At 34.9% G+C, this 18,191-nt stretch overlaps 1 protein-coding gene across 1 annotated transcript in view; it reads left to right on the top strand.

Annotated features, from left to right (window-relative positions):
- The window catches only part of Gsc (Goosecoid), a 100,390-nt gene extending 83,221 nt beyond the window's left edge, over positions 1-17,169 (top strand). Inside the window, exon 3 of the mRNA XM_067769956.1 lies at positions 16,762-17,169. Coding sequence (XP_067626057.1) covers positions 16,762-17,061 — 300 coding nt within the window. The 3' untranslated portion in view covers positions 17,062-17,169. The remainder of the gene's footprint in view (positions 1-16,761) is intronic.
- Positions 17,170-18,191: the final 1,022 nt, after the last annotated feature.

Genomic DNA, 18,191 nt, shown 5'->3' with positions numbered 1-18,191 from the left:
CTTTTATATCTGAAATGCATACCTATCAAATTTTAACAAAATTCACTAAAATTACAAATATGTAAGTAGGTATTCAAAATTTTTTATAGTTGATTTCCAAACTAACAATGTATGTGTTTAGTAAATATATTTCGAAGTGTATCAAATCAATAACGCCTAAAAATATGCTTCGAAATGCAAAATTTAGGACAAAAATTGCGAAAAATTTAAAAATATGCAAAACAATACAAAAAAAAAAAAAAAAAATTAACTAACATCAATAAAGTAACAAGTTATTTCTATGTAACACAACAAAGCATTATTTTTATTTTTCAACTAAAAGTTAGAAAAATAAATGCAATACTTTGTGTTGATTTAAAACTATTCGTAGTATTTTCTTTATTGCTTCCCATGAAGGTGAAATTTTAACGTAAAATAAAGTATATGAATATACATACATATGTAGATATTTATAAATGTATGTATGTATGTATTTTATTATCCAACTCCAACACCACGGGTTTGCACAGGAATTGTTGTATCAATAAATAACACGACGAATCAGATAGCAAATAAAAGGCCAAATTCAGTAACATTTAATTCAACAAACCCCAAAACGAGCACAAAATATACAAACATTCAACAACAAATAGCAGAAAGGTTAGAGTGCTGATGGTAATCGTGTTGATGAGAGTGTACCCATGTATTTATGTGTGTACATTAAGAGAACTGGTCAATGTTACAACAACCACGCGTCGATGATTGAGCGCAAATGTAGCTCCACCCACTGAACATACAATGCAGTCGAGTTACATATGTACCTTCCATGACTTACATTTACTTATAGTGAAAATGAGACAGTCCAAGAGAGATGGGAAACAAAAACAGGAATCGAAGCCGGACGCTGTGCTATCGATTTGTTGCCGAAGTGTTACTGCTTTGTAATCGAAAACGAGCTTTCAGTTTGCTATCGATTTCATATCGGCTTCTTATTGGCGTGTTATATACGAGTTATCTGTTATTTATCGAAGTTTTGTAGATTGATTATCGATAGCAAACGTCCCCGATAAATGCTCGCTTTTTTGTCGAAAATTTATCGAAAAAATATCGATTCGTTGTCGATTTATTATTTAAAAGGACCCGAAATTATAATCAAAAATATACCAATTTTTTCTCAAATAGTTATAGATTTGGTATCGAAGTATTGTCGATTTGTGTTGCGTTGATTGTGCGTATATTTGTTTGAAATATAACGGAGACCTCCAAAGGTTATCCAGGAAGGTGTTGGTGCTGTAGCTTTCAAGATTCATATACAGTCAAACACGTGATAATCATTCAAATTGCGTACTTGTATGTACAGTTATTACATCTATCAGCTTTTTTGGCGACACTAATCATAGTTTTGGAAAAGGACCAAAAAGACGATGGCAAGGAGTTGTTGTTGTTGTTGTTGTAGCGATAAGGTTACTTCCCGAAGGCTTTGGGGAGTGTTATTGGTGTGATGTTCCTTTGCCGGATACAGATCCGGTACGCTCCGGTAACACTGCACCATTGAGGTGCTAGCTCGACCATCTCGGGGGCGATTTATGTGGCCTCATTAAACCTTCAGACCATCCCTCCCTCCCCAACCCCAAGTTCCATGAGAAGCTTAGGGTCGCCAGAGCCTCGTCTGTTAGTGAAACAGGATTCGGCGTGGATAGGTGAGGTTGGCAATTGGGTTTGGAGAAGCTATATATTGCGCTGGCAACCGGAAGGGTTGCGGTACACAGCCCCTTATTTTAGTCGCCTCTTACGACAGGCATACCTACCGCGGGTATATTCTGACCCCCTAACCCGCTGGGGAAGGGGCAAGGAGTTCGCCGGACGTAGCACAATGTTGGGTCTATAAGGAGAAAGGTGAAAATAAGTCCGATTTCCATATGATACCAAAGGCATATCTATTAGTCTTAGAGAGCCAAACCCAAAAGTCATATATACCAAACTAGGAGAAAAAAGACTAATGAACCAAACCAAAGTAAAAGGAACCAGTTTTGGTACAGAAGGGCCAAAGTGTCAGCCGTGCCATCTCTCAGATGATCATAACTCCTGAACAAAGCGTTTAAGTCGAGAGAAATTTCACGTTTCCATTTCATCTTCAAAAAGAAATAGAAAAAATAATATCTTTTTTGAGATCATTTTGCATTTTTTCATTTGGGGGTTTTTCAGTTTAAGAATTTTTTTTTCTAAGGTTAGCCAACGAAAAAAGGTGCGATATCCTGTGCTAGCCTGGGGCAAAAGAACCACAGAGTAAAAATAACACAGGCCGACAAAATGAGACCGATTTTTTTGACCATAAACCAGACCATACTTTCCTAAAGGTTTTCGATGCGCTGAATTCAAATCCGGACGCAGAATTGCTCCATCACGTCAGGATTTTGAGATATCCTAACCTAAATGTGCAAAAAACACCGTTTTTGCCTATTTTTGAGGTTATATATAAACGACAGATTTTTTTGTTTTAAAAAGCACATATAATATCTTAAAGAAGAAGTCTTTCTCTTACGAATGGCGTTGAGTTTGCTCAAATATCTTTTTTTTTTCGCTAAGATAGAGCAATTTATAATTTATGAATTTGCTAATTTTCCTATAGCTGAAACCCACTGAATTAACGTAGGTATGATGCAGTAGAACACATAGCTCTTACGATAAGTCTACAAATTTCAAGCTTCCACATCTTAAGTCCAAAAAACTCGATGCCACAAACCCCAAGCTCACAGACGCCAATCCCACATACCCCAAACCCAAAAACCTCTAACCCGCAATTTTAAATCTATAAACCTAATGCTTAAACACCACAAGCCCACAAAACACAATCCCACAAACTATTAACACATAAACCCCAAGCCCACAAACCCCAATGCCAAAACCCCAAGCCCAAAAACCGTAATACCCGAAACCCCAAGCTTATATACCAGTAGCCCACAAAGCCAAGCCTTCACCCCAAGTTTACAAAGCTCGAAGAATTTTTACCGCTTTCAGCCGAACCCAGAGTCACGAACCGTATAAATTTATTATGTGTAAGGTTGAAATTTGTAGACTTATCGTAAGAGGTATGTGTTCTACTGCATCATACCTACGTTAATTCAGTGGTTTTTCAGCTATAGGAAAATTGGCAGATTTATAAACTTTAAATTACTCTATCTTAGCGAAAAAAAAAGATATTTGAGCAAATTCAACACCATTCGTAAGAGAAAGATGTTTGCTTTAAGATGCTATGTGTACTTAAAAAAAAAAAAAAAAGTCGTTTATATATAACCTCAAAAATAGGCAAAAACGGTGTTTTTTGCACATTTAGGTTAGGATATCTCAAAATCCTGACGTTATAGAGCAATTCTGCGTCCAGATTTGAATTCAGCGCATCAAAAACCTTTAGGAAAGTATGGTCTGGTTTATGATCAAATTTCTTGTCAGCCTGTGTAATCATTTTGTATTTTTTATTTGGGGGTTTTTCAATTAAAATTTTTTTCCTGTGCTAACCTTGGTGAGAAAACAATAATTTAATTTTTTTTTAATAGCAAATGGTTTTAAACTTGACAATTTTTTGATTATCATTATTTTACCAAGGTTGGGCTTTCAAAAATAAGGAATGGGCAATCCTGGGCTAACCACCGTTATAAAACAACCATGTTGCATTTTTTTTTGGTTTTGGTCGTTTTTCAGCTTGAACATTTTTTTCTGATTTTTTTTTTCCAAAAAAGGGTGGGCTATCCTGAAGTAACAAATCACAATTAGAAATCAATTACTGTTTATTTTTTTATTGTGGGATTTTCAACTTGAACATTTTTTTACGATAATTTTTTTGCAAGGGTTTGGTAGCAACAAAAAAAAAAGTTCGCTGCACATAGCTAACGACTCTAAATATGGCTGGAAAAGTTAAATCATCAAGATGTTGCTGTGCATAGTTAGGCCCATAACGAAACATACACTTATCTTTGGGCAGATGTTTTTAAAACTATGAGGATAACTTTGATTTCTTGACCTAAACAATATGGAATTCAACCATTGGTGATTAGGCCTCCACAATTTCATTAAAACAATTTGAATGCGATTCACCTAATTTGAAAGTAATTCCGCTTGTATTTTAAGGGGCAGTTTTTCGAAACAAAACAAGTACAAAAAGTAATCTTGAAGATTGAAAGGAAATCCTTTATAGATTAATTATAGGCTCCAAAAACATTTTTGCTCAGAAAAAGTATTAGCTGCCGCCAATATGAATTGCAAACGAATAACGAATGCGGCTTTTGTAATTAAAGAATTATACAATAGATGTTTTCTAACGTCAATTGGCAAATCGATAAAGCAACAGATTTTCGAGCCCTACTGGTATCAAAAATAATAGAACGAATTATGAATGACCCGTAAAGACAGTGTAATTCACGAACTATGTAATTCATTTTATCTGGCCTTATTTGTGGAAATCAAGAAAACAACCGCTTTACGAGGCCTGAGATTGTCAAAAACAGTCTGTTCCATTTTCGCTGTGAGTAGCTGTACTAGTGGCTGTAAGTGTGTATAAATGTAAGTGTGTTGGAGAGCCTCGCTGTGGGGTTCAAGTTAAGTAGAGAAATAAATGACTTGAGCCAATCACCAAAAACATTGCTTAAACTGCATTGGGGTAAATTGTATCTGCATTTGTGTGTGTCTGAGCGTATTTGCGATGTGAGCAGATTTCTAGTATTTAACCCTTAAGTTATTTATACAATTTTATTTAAACAAATATACAAAAAGGAAAACAAAAATAAATACAAATAAAATGAGATTGCCAGTAAAAGGAAAGTTAATCCAAAATTTTTAAAGGGTCACAAAATTAATTGAAGGAGCAAACTACAGCTGCAACGACAAAGCGGCCCTTTTATGTAAATCGAATGAAATTGGGCGAAAAGTTGCACTTCACCTCGCTCCTCCTATATATATGGCGATATGCCATCTAGATTTTTGCAAACTTACCTTAATTTTGCTGCTTGAGGAGGGCAGCGCACAGTTTAATTTCATTTGAAACTTTCTTTAGCAATTTTCTTATCGTTAAAAATATTGTTTGCTTTTTTGCTACCCCGTTGCTTGCTTTCACTTATAACCACGCCCCTTGCTCCCTTTATGCCATGGGCTCTTTGCTATGATGCTTTTGCCTTAATTAAAAGACCAATTTATAACTTCCACACGAACGCTTTCAGAAAAAGTTTCACCAGTTTCACCAGTGCGGGTGGAGGCGCGGTGTATTAAGAAAAGTTGTATTGCGTTGCGCAGAGCAACAAAGACGCAGGCGAAGAAAATAAGTAAAAATGTAGAGCAAAAGTAAGCACCCCATATAATAATAATAATAACAAAAAAAAAAAAAAAAAATGGGAATGATGAAAAGTAAAAAGTACTTGCAAACAGCTAATGTAACAAAAATTAATTACAATTATAATAAACCGCCTAATTAGACAGGAAGCAAGTAAATGAAAATTGCCGAGCGTTAAAGAAGCTCTAGAATAAGCTAAGTGTAATTTAAATATTACAAAAGTAAGTGGAATGAGTAAAGAAAAGTAAGAAGAAGAAATGGTGGTTGAAATTGTTGTGGGCGTTGATGGGAGAGTTGGCTTTAAACGTAAATAAGAAAAGGTCAAGCCAAGTAAACAAATCATAAACTCTAATCAGAAACAACATAACAAACGCAAAATCTGTGCCAATGGAATATAAAAGCTTTAAAAAAAAAGAAAAAAAAATCTTTAGAAATATTTAATAGTAAATATAATAGAAGCTGTTATGCATTAGGGATTGAAAGATAAAGTGTCGAATATAGGAAGCCGAATTAGTGTTAGCAATTCAATAAAAACCTGAAAACATAGAGACAATAAACAGCGCAGAAGAAAAAAGCGTAAAAAATGTAAAACAAAAATGTATGCATAACTATAAATAAAAATCTGCGTTGTTCTACGGCAAAATTGCTTGCGATTTTGCGATTTGGCGGTCCGTTTGTTTTTTACTTCCTCACTTTAGCTTGCCATATACAGCAACGAACAGGAAAATAGTAGTGGCAATTTTTATAAAATTTCATCATATTCTTTTTTTTGCGCTATTAAAAAGAAAACGTGTACTTTGTTAAACTAAAACTCATTTAATTACAAAACTGCATACTCCCACAAATTACGAGAACTCCAAAACAAGTTTGCAGTTTACGTAAATTTTTTTTTTGCATAGTTTCACATACAAAATTCATAGGGGTTTTTCTTAAAGATCGAAAAAAATATATACAAGTGAACAGCGGAAGCATTGCTAATAACGCGTTAGAATGTTACTAAGTTCTGTTGAACGCGCCTGAAAATATTCCACAAAATTTAGACTAAAACATATGTGACTTGGAATCATGAAAGGACCCTATTGTGCGAAAACAAGTTTTCGAGAAAAACTTTTTAAGATCGCGGGTTTGAATCCAGCTCAAGGCCTAACAATAATTATTTTATCATTATTATTATTATTATGATACATTTTTTCTTAATTGAAAAACGTTTTAAATTAGAATAGAAGAAAGAAAAAATTTAGACAACTGCCAAAGCTCGTTGTATAGATCCATTTCGGGAACTGCCAAATTCCTTCATCGGCAACGTTTAGGCGCCACTGCTATAACCATTCGTTTTCACAGCGGTTGTTTGTTTGTCTTCATTATTTCTACTTCTATTCGGTTCTTGCCAATTGATATTCACAGCACTGCAACATCTGTCATTCTATTCTAATTTAAAAATTTTTTCAATGAAGAAAAAATGTATAATAACAATAATAATGATAAAATAATTATTGTTGGGCCTTGAGCTCGATTCAAACCCGTGTTCTTTTACAAATCAGTAGGCCGATATAACAACAAAAATTTAAAAACTTTTGAAAGTTTTTGTTTAGCTTGACTCCGTGTAGTGGCCGGCCGTTGTGAACGAATTTTGTAATTAAAATTTAAGTAACTTCCCGATAAGCTACAAGCTTGGAATAAAGTTCAGAACCCGATGACAATAAGAAAAAAATCTCCAATAGGTGGCGCATGGATCGAAACATTTCAAAAAATCGTATTTGTGGTTCGATTTGTGAAAAAACTAAGACAGATAGAAAACTGCGGTTTGTTCATTTGGAAACGCGGAGCCTTCAATTTCCTATAAGAATCACTCAAAAAGTGAACACCGGTATTTTCGCACAATAGGGTCATTTCATGAGTCCAGGTCACATATAGTGTATATATTGTAACGAGTTCTGGGGATTTCTGATATTTATGCACCTCCTGCTAACGTTCGAATCGCCAAACTGTTGAATAAATTAGTCCAATATTCAGTACCGTAAACTGGTCTTTATTTAGATTACTTTGAGAGTAGTACAATTATACTTCAATATCACGTACTTCACAATAGCGTTTGTTAATAAAACTGATCCTGATTACTCAGCGTGCACTGCTTTATCCTCTCCGTTGCTTAATTCACTTATTTCTCCTAAGATCAAGACGTTTCACCTTCTAGAACTTTTGTATCTCCTGTTTGGTTACCATCTATATGAATGTTTATTTGTAGTTTATGTTTATCACATAGTCATATGCCGGTGTATGTGTTAGTAACTGCTTCGACTGATGATTACATTTGTTTGCGAGATCTTTCTTCGTTGCCTTGTATGTATGTGTGTAAATGATGATTGATATCATGTACACAAGAGTGGCAGCTTCATGTTTTTGTTGTTGCGTGATTATTTACTAGAAGCCTAGTGATGTCAACATTCGCCAAAATATGTATGTATCAAATTGTGTATAGTGGGGATAGCAACAAAAAAAATATATTTAGAGACAATTTACAAAGCGAGTAGTGGGGCAATCATAGGGCTTAGTGGACCAGTATAAAGTATGAATGTTGTAGATTTCGAGTTCAAAACGCAGCTGATAAGGAAGTGATATTCAGAAACATGCCCTTGTAACCATCGCTGCGTGCAAGCTTTGTAATTTTTCTCCAATATCAATAACGAACAAAAATTCATTGACAAAATTTGAAAAAAGCTGCCACTGTTATTTATCTGCTCGCTACTGTATAATTATGAATATAACGTGTTGCTCCACGCGCCAAGTTATATAAAACCGCGCAGTTCACGTGATTTATATTTTCTTTTCATACAAAGTCGTGTTATGGAAATTTAATTTGGCAAAACGGATGAAAGAGTTTTTGAAGCCATATGATATTGTAAAAGAAATGCAAGACCTAATAGCAATATTCTACGTATAAAACTTCTTTCTAAAGATTTTGATGTTACTTTTCACGGGACTTCAACTGAGGACTTTTAGAGTGGTATGTGAGCTCGCTGTGAAAGTGAAAGGATAGAGGGTAAGATGTAAATTATCGAGAAGAACAGGAAAAGAGTAATGAAAATAAAGGAGATGAAAGACTCAAAGCAGAATCCAAAATAAAGAGGTTGGATTAAAGGAAATGAGGGAGTGGAGGGGCAGAAACCATCTGAGCGGACCAGAAAGTCGGCGAGCGAGAGAAAGGGGAAGGGAAAAGTTGAACGCAAGACGAAGAAAGCGAGGTCATGTCGACCTAGCAATGGATTTTGTTTATAAATTATGCCATCGAGGATATAAGGGGGTATTAAGGATATCGAGAGTCCTTTGTCGGATAAGAATCTAGTATGCTCTTGTACTATATTCTTGTACTAGCGCTCTAACCAATAGTTCAGTTGATGTCAGGCACCTGTTAAGGCCGACAAGACCGTGGCAAGATTCTCAGCACTTCGAACGGATTCGACATTGATCAACTTATCGTGCGGACTGGCAGAAGGACAAAGTATGATTAATTCAGTGGGGTGATATAACGTCAACGGACAGAATTACTGACATAATATCATGTGACCTTATGACCACATCAAATGGCCTTGAAGTTAGTTCGCCTTATGACCACTTCCAAAAGCCGTAAGATTGATTGGCGGTGTAATTACTTCAAATCGGTCAATTGACTTAAGACCTTTTCAAATTTGACTTAGTGAATATTTACAAAATTTGGACATTGCGGGGAAAAGGACATAACCATATTTTTATTAAATTAAGACCACTATGAAATGCAAAAGCTTCGCAGGCGTTTAGTTAAAATATTTCTTCCTTTCGGATAAGTTTGTATTCCAAATTCTCACTGGAATGGAACCAGAATATAAGAAAAGACAAGAACCAGAAAGGGGAAATTTAGAATAAAAAGTCGTGGGATTTTTTATTAAAATATCTTCGCTTTCGACTTTTAGTTGGAATACATATTCTTATTTAAAAAGATTCTCAGAAGACCAGTTTTAATCCGAGTTTTCACTAATATGTATGTACCGAAAGTATGAGAAAAGAGGGCTCCCTGCGAAAATTTGGAGTATGATTATTACTATTTCAATAAAACAAGAACAATTGTTAATAAAGCAAATGTTTAATTTCATTCATAATTTCAATATTGTGAGCATTTTGCTTATAGAAATTTGACGCTGTGACTTTTTCATACAGTCATAATTTTTTTTTTGAGCTTCAGGCCATTTTAAGTGGTCAACAGACTTTATTACGGTCAGGGCCGCGGAGAGGGGGTGACAGACAGGGCAATTGCCCTGGGTCCCGGAAGGTTTTTGGGGGCCCGGCAAGGCAAAGCAGTAATGACAGTACTCTAACTGGGATTTCATAGATACATAACCTTCATCAGCCCTATTTTCAAGTGTGGTAGCAAGAACAATGTCGCGAATTATAGGCCCATTGCAAAATTATCATCGGTTTCAAAATTATTCGAGTACATTGTGAAACAAAAAATGTACTTTGCTGTTAAACCTCTAATCACTGAAAATCAGCATGGTTTTATGGCCGGTAGATCCACTGTAACTAACCTATCTATCTTCTCTGGTTTTTGCATATCTTCTTTTAATGACCGTTGTCAAGTTGATACTGTGTACACCGACTTCTCAAAAGCATTTGATAAAGTTAGTCATTCTATCCTGATTTCTAAATTGACTCGCGTGGGCTTCCACTCGATGTTTTTATCATGGATTAAATCATACCTCCACCAGCGTAGCTGTGTTGTGGTTATAGACAATAACTCTTCAAACACATTCACAGCCACCTACGGGGTGCCTCAAGGTAGCATACTTGGCCCATTACTTTTTGTAACTTTTATAAACGATATTTCCACCTGCTTCCAGCACTCTAATTTTTTATTATACGCTGATGACCTAAAGATTTTTAATACCATCGCAAACTCAGACCACGTGATTAAAATGCAATCTGATTTAGATAACGTTGCTGTTTGGTGTCGTGCCAATAACTTGCCACTAACGCCCCGATTCTAGTGTGGTAACAACATTCTTCACCACGGTAACGAAATCATGTGGAAACTTTTACACCCTTTTGGTATTCTATCCGCGAAAGTAGCCGGATAATTTTTTACCCACAAAAGTAGGTGGTTACATCGAAATAACCACACAACAGCTGTTGTTTAGAAAAAGGCAAAACTGAAAAATATAGAATTGTAAGCGCAAATAAGTAAAGATTATAGTAAAAAAGTGTTGCCTCTTACTATATATTATATATTTGTTTACATTATGTACTTTCACAGAATAAATTACAATATAGCTATGTAAAATCTTATGCATGTATCTACATATATACACATTGTCTCGTTTATTCGTTAACCTCGTATCTATAGTGACACATTTTCGGTAAAGTCATGGCGGAACCATACAAGGTGGCAGCATGGTGACATACCTACAAACATAAATAAAAATTCCATGTACTTTGTTTTTGTAAATTCGATGGACGAATGTCAAAATCGTACTGCGCCGAAGTTGATATATCAAATCAAATAAAAAGGTTATATTCAGCTGTCGCATGCTGCCACTTTGTATCGTTCCGCCATGGGTAAAGCGAAGAAACCCAACTTTTAAATCTCACCACAGATATTGGTAAGTTTTTCGGTGATGACAGCGTTACCACTTTGGCCAGAATCGCGAATAAAAGAACTGGTAACGATTTTCGGTTACATAATGTTCTGGGTACTATTTTACCGGTAACGCTCAGAATGGGCCCGTAAATGTTAGCAAATGCTTTCTTGTAAGCTTTTCTAAATCACGTGGCCTCATTCCCACTTCCTACTCTCTCGATGGTACCCACCTCTCAACTCTTAACGAGATAAAGGACTTGGGTGTTGTCTTCGATTCGAAATTTTCTTTCACGACTCATATGAACTCTACTATTGCTAAGGCATATTCACTTCTGGCTTTTATTAGGCGTTCCTGCACGGACTTCACGGATCCGTACACCCTCAAATTATTGTTCACTGCACTAGTTCGTTCGAAGCTGGAATATGCCTGTTTTATTTGGAGGCCGTATCATGAATGCCATATTGTTAGGCTTGAACGTGTGCAGAAAGCGTTTGTTCGGTTCGCGCTGCGCTCGATGAACTTTTCTGAACCGATTCCATCTTATAAATCCAGGTGCTCACTTATCGAATTAGAGTCCCTGGAATGCAGAAGAACTGTCCTATTGCTCACGTTTGTTTATGACATCATTAATGGTGTAGTTGATGCACCTTGTCTCCTCAGGAGTCTCCGATTCCATATCCCTATAAGGCCTCTTCGTAATATACCTATTTTCTATACGGATTGTGTCCGAACCCTATGTGCCTCAAACGCACCTTTGTTTAGAGCTATGACCGACTTTAATCGCATCTCTGATTCTTCAGCTATTGATTTTGCTCTTTCTAAGTTTACTTTTAAGAAAATGCTTACTGATATCTTTTCAAACAGATAAATGTGCTGGTCAATCTCTTCATAGCATGTAAGTTTTATTGTGTCTATACTCAACTTATGTACTATACTATTAAATAATTATCTAATTTTAATTTAACATTGTTATCTAGCCTGTAAGGGCTTTAAATGCCATAGACTGAAATAAAGAAATATAATATTTTGTTGCTACAAAAAATTGTTTTAAAATTGAAAATCACTAAACTAAAATCATAAGCATCCAATCAAATACTATGGGGCATAGTCATAGTCGAAATAAAATGTGATTTTAAGTTAGATAAACGTTTTTGACACAATTTTATAAGCGCTATCTGTCAAAAATGCTTCAGCTAACTTAAAATCACATTTTATTTCGACTATAACTATGCCCCTATCGGTTTGGTCGTTTTGCTTTTTCATTTTTCTAAAAGCCAGCGACATCTGTAAATACAGACTGATAATAAACTAGAGCGTTAATTTTAAAAAATTAGTACACTTGACTTGTTTTGCGAAGCGCAAACAAAGAGGATAAATATAATAAGAGCCGTCAGTCGTTATTTTTTAGGCATTTACTCGATGTAAACTGTGAGGTAGTCGCTACTTTTGTTTTATGAGGGACATTTTTGAATTGCCTTCCATTTATCCATGCGGTGTTGTCACTTTATGCAAACGTGTTTTTTGGAAAGAGAATTAAATAATTAATTAAATACAGTCGGAAAAATAAACACAAATACCCCATGAAAATGTATAGAAGACATTTATAAACATCTCGCCCAAAAAAAAGTAGCGACTACCTCACAGTTTACATCGAGTAAATGCCTAAAAAATAACGACTGACGGCTCTTATTATTTTGTAACGAATTTACTTGCAAATCCTCTTATTTGCAACCTCTGCTAAGTTCGAATCACTAAACTGTTGAATAAATAACTCCAATTTGTAATAATGCAAAATGGCCTTTATTAAAGTACTTCACAATAACACTCAAACTGTGCAACGAATTGCTTGCTTAATAACCAAACTGATTGATAGCTCAAATGAAACTCTACTATTCAAAATAATACTGCTATTGTTCGCTAGATAGCGTCTTAGTCGAAACTGCTTGACAACTCAAATCAAACTGAATTCCAGCGCCTCTACAATTGCCGCCTTTTATACTCTTGGATTTCAACGTTCGCATCTTCTAGGCGCTTCCAGAATCTACTAGTCCAGCAGCTCTCAAACTTCTCAGCTGTAACTACAATTGCACAATTTTATAGTTTTTCTCATTGCATACTTTCAGGAGTATCTCAGATATATGCATGTGTTTGTGCACTGACTCTCCGCTGCTTGTATACGTACATGGTACATATATGTAGACGCAATTATTGTTTCGTTTATGTAGATACATAGTGATTGATCTATGGATGTGAATTCACGTCCCTGCTTAGCATCGGCTTAGAGACGATAGCATCGCTCAGTGCTGCTAACATTCGTTACAATATTTATCCTATTCGGCGCAAATTTGTGCAAACATATGAGTATGCCGTGGATAAGCTTACATAGGTCAGTTTCGCGCTAATTGTTGCAAGCTTCGTATTTCTTTTGTCAGTGGTGCAATTATTGGTAAATTTTTTAATGTGCAGAAATCATCACATTTTTCGGTATTATGCAGACATTTTATAATATCTTTAGTGCAAGCCCTCAGAGATGGGAAATTCTCAAGGAAAAAACTAATTGCTCCTTGCACAGCATGTCACAAACACGATGGTTTGCTCGTGTGGATAGTGTGAAACCTTTCGCAACTCAAATTCCCCAAATATTGGAAGCTATTGATGAAATCCTGAGTTTAGAAACAGTAACGGATTTGAAAGGTATTGAAGCATACATGGGGAAATTTGAGTGTATCCTCTTAGCCTCCATTTGGCTCAAAGTGTTGACGGTAATCAACCATCGAAATCTGGTAATGCAAGCTAGAAATGCCACACTGGACATGGAAACAGAAAATATACGTAGCCTGATTGATGAGTTGAAGAAGTTCAGGGATCAATGGTCGATCATACTTCAAGAATGTAAGGTTCTGGCAGGGAGTATAGGAGTTGTGAATATCTTCGCAGAGAAAAGAAGGACGATAAAAAAACGTCAGTTCGATGAATTACCTGGCGAATCACCTGAGTGTGACTTCGAAATTCAATTCCAGCAGCAAGTTTTTTACGTTCTTTTGGACTGCTTGATTGGTAAACTGACACGAAGTTTCGAGGCCGTAAATGACATTGCGATTAAATTTAGTTTTTTGTGGAAGTATCAGGATCTGACGGAAGAAGAGCTCAGAGAAAAGGCAGCGGTATTCTGCATGATTTATGGCATCGATATTTCTACGGATCTAATATTTCATCTCAAAGCCATCAACTTAGCAAATTTGGGGTGTGATTCGCTGCCACCATTTCAACTTCTGAACAAATTTCATGACTTGAAGATGAAAGTATTATTTCCGAACATCTGCATAGCATTAAGAATACTTTGCACACTTCCAGTCAGTGTGGCTGAAGGGGAGCGTTCTTTTAGTCTATTGTCTCGCGCAGGGATGCACCTTAACGTTAAGCTAATCGTTTATCAAAAAATTTCCACCGTTTCCGTTGAAACACTTCGAAATATTAACGATAAAGAAATTATCAAGATAAATTGTGTCTCGTTTTTAACCGAAACGAAAAGCTTTCGTTAACGTTAAAAACGTTAACAAAAACGTGATACTTTATGTTTGAATTGTGCTGGCAATGCTATAGCCATGGTGAAGCCGTAAGGTGGTAACAGCGAGCGGACATACACACAAATTCCATGTAATTTGTTTGTGTAGTTCGTTGGTGGTAATGTCAAAATTCCTCTGAGAAATGTTCGTACTGTCAAAATTCATGAGTGAAGTTGCAATCAGCTTGGCTAATGCTTTCACCTTCAATGACTCCGCCATCAATCAGCTTTTCCAGCATAGTTTGAAATTAATAATCAACATAAACGATTTGATTTCGTTTTGATATGGCAGAAAACGAAACGAAATCATTTCGTTAATTTGACGTTCTTAACGTTAATAAACGAAACGAAATGATATCGGTTCGTTGGTTAAGCATGCCTGGTCTCGCGTGAAAAATTTTTTACGTTCTACTATGAGCGAAAATCGCTTGACAGGCCTTGGAACATTGGCGTTGGAATCCAGCCTTGCTCACAGCATTACTTTTGAATCGGTAATTTCCATATTCGCAGACCAAAAAAGCACGGAATGTTTTCCTTGGCTGATTCAAGCTCTTAAAATGTACATATTTAGAAAATGTAAATGTAAGCAAATCAAACAATGAAATCTAACATTTCATTTATGTTGTAAGTGCTCCAGTAATACTAGGTTCAAACACACACCAAATTGGCAATTTATACTGTTTGGGCAATTTATTACGCAATTTGTCATATAATAAATTGTAATAATAAATTGCCAATTTAAAAAAAATTGCGTAATAAATTGTTTCAACCTGCAAATGCAACATTGTAAAGTGTGTTTATTGAGTATATTTAAACGTCACTTACGCATGGCTGAACTATATGGTTGGCTCATTTCATCAGCTGATTTTATGTCTTTCATTTCACTGGAGTAGGGACTGTCAAAAGAAGATGGCAAAATCAAAATGAAAACAAAACACTGAACACATTTTCTTACAACACACAAAAATATCAAAGTTTTATGTTTTCATTCCATTCACCTAATACCAACACGCGCATTTTTACAGTCTCAACAAAGATATGTTGTTACTGTAGAGATGAGCCAACCAGCTATCAAATTACTATTGTGTAAGCTAAATAGAGTTGTATGAACACCACTCAATTTAAATCGAAATGGCCTCAATTTATTTTTCTGTTTGAACATAGTATAAATTGAATTTTATTTGAAATAAAACTTACAATGTGAATTGAAAAATTTATGTATGTCATGTTACTTTTTTTACTGGGTTGAGTTTATTTTTTTGGGGGGCCCGTAAACGCAAACTGTCCCAGGAGCCCAGCTCGGCTCTCTGCGGCGCTGATTACGGTTGACTTTATGGCACCCCTGTTGTTGTTGTTGTTGTAGCAGTGCTTCGCCCCACCTAACAGCCGCGACCGATCACAAATTGTCATCAATATCCTCTAACGGGAGTCCAAGGAAACTTGCTGTTTCAACAGGGGTGGACCATAAGGAAAGGGGTGTTAGAGGTGTTGGTTCCACATTACAATTAAAGAGATGGTTGGTGTCATGTGGGGACACATTGCAAGCGGGGCATACATTTTGTATGTCGAGGTTGATTCTGGATAGGTAAGAGTTTAACCTGATATCAGTATCCAGAACGAAGTTGAGCAAGAGTGACACGCGTTTCCCTGGGGAGTATGCGTTCCTCTTCCGCAAGTTTTGGATACTTTTCTTTGAGTACTGGATTCAACGCGCAATTCCCGGCATAAGGTCCGACGCCGGTTTGTGGAGTTCACCAAGGACCTGCTTGTGTTTTTTCGCTTCATACGGCTGGGTTCTCAGGTGCCGTATTTCCTCAAAATGCTTACGGAGATGACTCCTTAAGCCCCTAGGCGGTGCTGGTTCATCAATCAGATGTCTGTTGGGATGCTCAGATTTCTGGGTATTCAACAGGTACCCTGCATTTATTCTTTTATTCATATTTATTATTTATCTGTATCGATTCAGCAATGTTTAGTGAGGAAAAAAAAAAAAATAATAATATACTATGTATGCTAAGCGCAGTTGAGTATAATAAAAAAATATTTTCAATAACAAAGCCAAACCAATGCAACGCCGACTCGGCGCAACTTTATGGCTTCAGGTTTTCGTAAGCAAATTAAAATCTTAAAAAGTAAATTTAGCTGTATTTATATTTACATATTTACATAAATAAACAAAAATATTTGTACGCATAAATTTAAATACACACAATTTAAATCTCAAGCGTATAATTCTATAAAAATCAAGAATAAATATTTATTCAAAATTTCTTTTTTCATCATTTCAGGTTTGGTTTAAAAATCGACGCGCAAAATGGCGTAAGCAAAAACGTGAAGAACAAGAAAGACTGCGTAAGTTGCAAGAAGAGCAATGTGGTGGTGGTGTTGCGAATAGTGTCAATACAGCTGTTGGCGTCACAGGCGCCATGGGTCCTGTCAATGGCACCACCGGTGCTGTAATGGCCGCTGTGGCGAATCTAAAATGTGCCGCCGAGGATTATGCCAGTCAATTGAGTCATCACATTAAAACTGATCCAAATAGTTATAATAGCGATGCGGATGAGTCATCAGACTTGGAGGTGGCATAAAATCGTGTACCACATGCATTTCGTTTGTAAATATGTTTTAAAATTGTAATATTTGTTTTTAGTATTAAAAATATAGTTTTTACTTACAAACCAAAAACAAAAAAAAAAAAAAAACAAACAACAACTATGGTGAATATTAATCGAAAAATTTTGCCTGCTTGTTGTGTGTGATCTGTCACTTTTTCTACAATTCGGTTTAGTTTTATGTAAAAAATACTGAATGAATGTAAAATATCTAATAAATATAAAACGCTAATTATGCATACAAACTATTAACTACTACATACATATATATGAATATTTCTATTGTTATTTTTATGATTATAATGAATATGTTTATTTGTTATAGCGCCTTAAATTATACTAATAAATTTTTGTAATATAAAATAGTTATGTATGTATTAAATTGTAAGTGTGTGTCTGTGTGTATTATTGTGATTTTTAGTTTTCGTATCAAATGTGAAAAGAAATGTATTTATAATTAGTTGCATATGTAATATAAATATTTTGTGTAATTTTTTTATATTTTGTGTTTTGTTTTTATTTTTTAAATGAGAAATTAAGTGCAAAAAATTTATTAGCTAAAATATGCATAGTAAATATAAATGGTATTAAGAAATTATCAATTGTAAGAAATAATTTAAATGAAAAAACTGGAAATAAAATTAAATTAAATATGTATAGAATATTTCTATTGTTATTTTTATGATTATAATGAATATGTTTATTTGTTATAGCGCCTTAAATTATACTAATAAATTTTTGTAATATAAAATAGTTATGTATGTATTAAATTGTAAGTGTGTGTCTGTGTGTATTATTGTGATTTTTAGTTTTCGTATCAAATGTGAAAAGAAATGTATTTATAATTAGTTGCATATGTAATATAAATATTTTGTGTAATTTTTTTATATTTTGTGTTTTGTTTTTATTTTTTAAATGAGAAATTAAGTGCAAAAAATTTATTAGCTAAAATATGCATAGTAAATATAAATGGTATTAAGAAATTATCAATTGTAAGAAATAATTTAAATGAAAAAACTGGAAATAAAATTAAATTAAATATGTATAGAATATTCAAATATTTAATTATCGTTTTTTCTTTGTTTTATTGTCATAATGTGTGGTGT

This window comes from Eurosta solidaginis, chromosome 2 (assembly GCF_040869045.1).
Source record: "Eurosta solidaginis isolate ZX-2024a chromosome 2, ASM4086904v1, whole genome shotgun sequence".
Taxonomy (NCBI): Eukaryota; Metazoa; Arthropoda; class Insecta; order Diptera; family Tephritidae; genus Eurosta; species Eurosta solidaginis.
Note: the sequence above shows the minus strand (reverse complement) of the source record. Positions and strands in the feature narration are given on the sequence as shown.